At 39.3% G+C, this 3,345-nt stretch overlaps 1 protein-coding gene across 3 annotated transcripts in view; it reads left to right on the top strand.

The window, feature by feature from the left end:
* The window catches only part of fxyd6 (FXYD domain containing ion transport regulator 6), a 12,243-nt gene extending 8,898 nt beyond the window's left edge, over positions 1-3,345 (top strand). For all 3 annotated transcript variants that reach the window (XM_034867158.1, XM_034867160.1, XM_034867159.1), the window contains 3 exons: positions 238-274; positions 388-437; positions 2,139-3,345. In XM_034867158.1, the coding sequence (XP_034723049.1) occupies positions 238-274; positions 388-437; positions 2,139-2,176 (125 nt within the window). In that variant the 3' untranslated portion in view covers positions 2,177-3,345. The remainder of the gene's footprint in view (positions 1-237; positions 275-387; positions 438-2,138) is intronic.

Here is a 3,345-nt window from a genome sequence, read left to right as displayed (position 1 = left end):
GATTTTATTATGTGTACAATGCACTCAGAGTGAATGAATCACTATCATGATTTCCAGATTTTGTTACTATGTCATCTTGGTTTCACAGTTTATTTTAACCAATTATACATATGTATTTATAGTATATATAATTTTATCAGGTAAGAGTGAACCAGTGTAAAACAGTGATGACACATACAATACGTCTAACTAACTAGACCTCTGCTCAACACCGCTGATGATTTCTTACATTTCTAGGTCGACGATGGCGCTGCAGTATCAACCAGAAGCCTAGGTATGATAGTGTTTCTCTCTTATTGAAAACACAGAAAAACTTGGTTTTGTAACAGATTTTCTATCATATTACATGATTTGGTTACCATGACAACCTGTGGATCCTCTCTTCAGGGCCCCGGGAGACGAGGAGGCAAAGGAGGACAGCCTGATTGTCTCTAAGGGTAGGATGCACATTTCAACTCTCTGTCAGCTCCTCTCACCTCGGGCCTACTCCCTGACACATGTCCGTAATTGAGTTTCTGTTGGGAGTCCCCCTAGCACAGAGAAGGAGGGTGGTCATTCATGTGTGCATGTGTTTATACACACATGTTGAACTGTCCTGTATGCTGTATGTGAGAGAGAGAGAGAGAGAGAGAGAAAGGCCATACAAGTTATACAAACTGTAAATCATCTTTCTCCAAGCCATATTATAAGTTTGATTTCATACCTTTAAGCTGTTTCTGATTTCAATTTACTTCAACTAAGTATAGAAATCAACCCTCAAAGACTTGTTGAAAACGTTTTGTCACGTTTACATTTTTGTCAAAATTAGGTTATCTTTACTGACCATCTGGAGATGGTATCACACCAGCTGCGATCCCAAATCGGGCCAAGGGGATAAAGTGTGTGTGTGTGTATGTGAGTGTGTGTGTGTGTGTGGTGGGGGGGCTTCTCTATTTCCTACCCCTTTACTTTCTCACACACAAAACACTTGCAGAATCAAATACTTGATTATTTTCATAGCATGTTTTCCTGTAATTTTAATCTTGGGTTTGATCTTCTTGAAGTTTAGCCAACTGTTTCTTATGGAAAATAACTCACTCAAATAAGTCACCATTTGTCAATGCCATGCATTAATTTAGCATATTCTCAGATCAGATGTCTGAGAAATGTCTGTGAAACAAACTGTTACACTAGAATAGTTGAGTAAAATGGAGTGAGGAAAGAAAATTCTATAACGAAACAGTATTTTCATAAGTTATGCGTTAAAGCGCACATATTACGCTCATTTTCAGGTTCATAATTGTATTTAGAGGTTGTACCAGAATAGGTTTACATGGTTTCATTTTCAAAAAACACCATAATCTGTTGTAACGCACACTGCTGCAGATCCTCTGTTTTAGCTACAGAGTGAGACATCTCACTTCTATACTATCTTTGATGGTAGTTACACATGTGCTGCAGCTAGGTGAGATAGAGAGAGAAGAGAACTCTTTCTCCAACTTTGGTCGGGACAAGGCAGGATTAGCTGGGAGACTTCTTCTAAACGAGGGCACACTTGTGGAATACCTGCAGAACAGGGACATGACAGGACATCTTTTAAGGATTATGGTGAACTAGTGTGTGTTGTAGCAGTGTTTTGCCAGCAAGAACGAGCTAGCATGCTACCGCTAGCATGTGCTACGGTAGCACGTGCTACGGTTAGCCACGGTTAGCCACGGTTAGTGACGTAGAAAGCCGTGCAGAATTTGAACAGCTCACCCGGAGACTGAAGGCAGAGGACATTCAGAAACCGTATCTCACTCAAAACAGCAAAGATAGTTTTTTTTCCAAGTTTGTAAGCGTGTGGAAGCACCAGTGGCACAAACATTTTTCATAATATGAGCACTTTAAACTCCTAAATTATTTAAAAGGTTACATTTTCAGAGATAAAGAGAAGTGCAAAGATCATTTGCTCTTGTAAAATTGCAAATATTCATTATAAAAACCTTGAGTGCAAAATGAGTGACTGACTGTAAGCAGCATAACTGTCACATTACATGTGATGACATGTAAGTGAATGAGTGAGTAAAGGAGAGAGAGAAGCACAAACATTTAGGCAGAAATTAAAGGGGGTGAGTTTTATGTTTTGCACTAAATCACGCATCCTTGACCTCTTTCAGTTGCTGCGGCTGCCAAGGAGACTCCAGCAGAGGACTGAGGCAACGCCACCGAACCAAACTGCCGTCTGAAGTGATGATCAGTTTTATTTGATATTACAGGAAACCACTATAACAGTGAAGAAATGATGATTATAATAACTGGTTGTATAACAGGGTAAGAGAGGAGGTATACTACACGTTTAGAGGAGTAATATTTACATAAATGTTGTGCCCAAAAGACAAAACTTTAGCCTGTTGTGCTCCATTGTGACTGTACCAATCCCTCAGTGCTCCTGTCCGTTCATGTGCCTTTCTGTGATAGTCTGTCACTCCAGTTCCTTGTCTTAGCCAGTAGCACTTTTGACACAATATTGTCTCTGAAGCCCTACAAGATGTTATAATGTGTGGTCTGCTGTTCTTCGTTTTGTACTTCTATCTATTGCCCTCTAGGTTTTAGGATTTGTCAATGTGTTGTTTGAGTTGTCAGTTGTTCTCGATAATGTTTGTCACATTTGGATTATCCCATACGTATATGCATAAATACGGTTTACATATACAGTATATACAGTATATATACTGTATAGTATATATACTGTATAGATATATGTAAATATAACAGATAGTTTATAGATAAGATATACAGTTAAATATGATTCACTTAGGTCTAAGTTTGAATGGTTGGGTGTGTTTGCACAAACCATACCATCTTGTATATGTATGATTGTGTATATATCACAAGTGCATCTCTAGCTCTACATGTAAATGTGATGAGCCTGATATAAGACAATCTCAACTGCCACAGCTCTCTGACTAAGCACAGGAATGGTTTGCAGGTATCTGCATTAGCTCCTTTAACGCAGCGCCTTACCATCTATAGTGGAGGGAGCTCCTGCGTCAGCTGTCTCACTGCCTTCCACACATCCACTCCCCTGTTCTGTCACTGGCTCCGCCAGGATTAACTAGTCTCCAGCAGACTATGATTAGTTTCCCCATACACACATTAACTAGTGCTGTAAATCTATGAAGCCTGGGTCTCTTTCCTTTCTCTTCGGTGTTTGTACGTTGCTTACTCATTTGCCACAATGCTTTGAATGGCCATACATGCATTACATTTCTGAAAAAAGAGAGACAAAGTTTAGGTGTTGAGTTTGAGAGAAGTATTTAAAATTGACATTATTTACGTGCATACTACACTACTGTAATCGTAGTCTGTGTAAGCCAAATCATA

Source organism: Etheostoma cragini, chromosome 3 (genome assembly GCF_013103735.1).
Source record: "Etheostoma cragini isolate CJK2018 chromosome 3, CSU_Ecrag_1.0, whole genome shotgun sequence".
NCBI classification, from domain to species: Eukaryota; Metazoa; Chordata; class Actinopteri; order Perciformes; family Percidae; genus Etheostoma; species Etheostoma cragini.
This window is presented reverse-complemented; position numbering and strand designations above follow the sequence as displayed.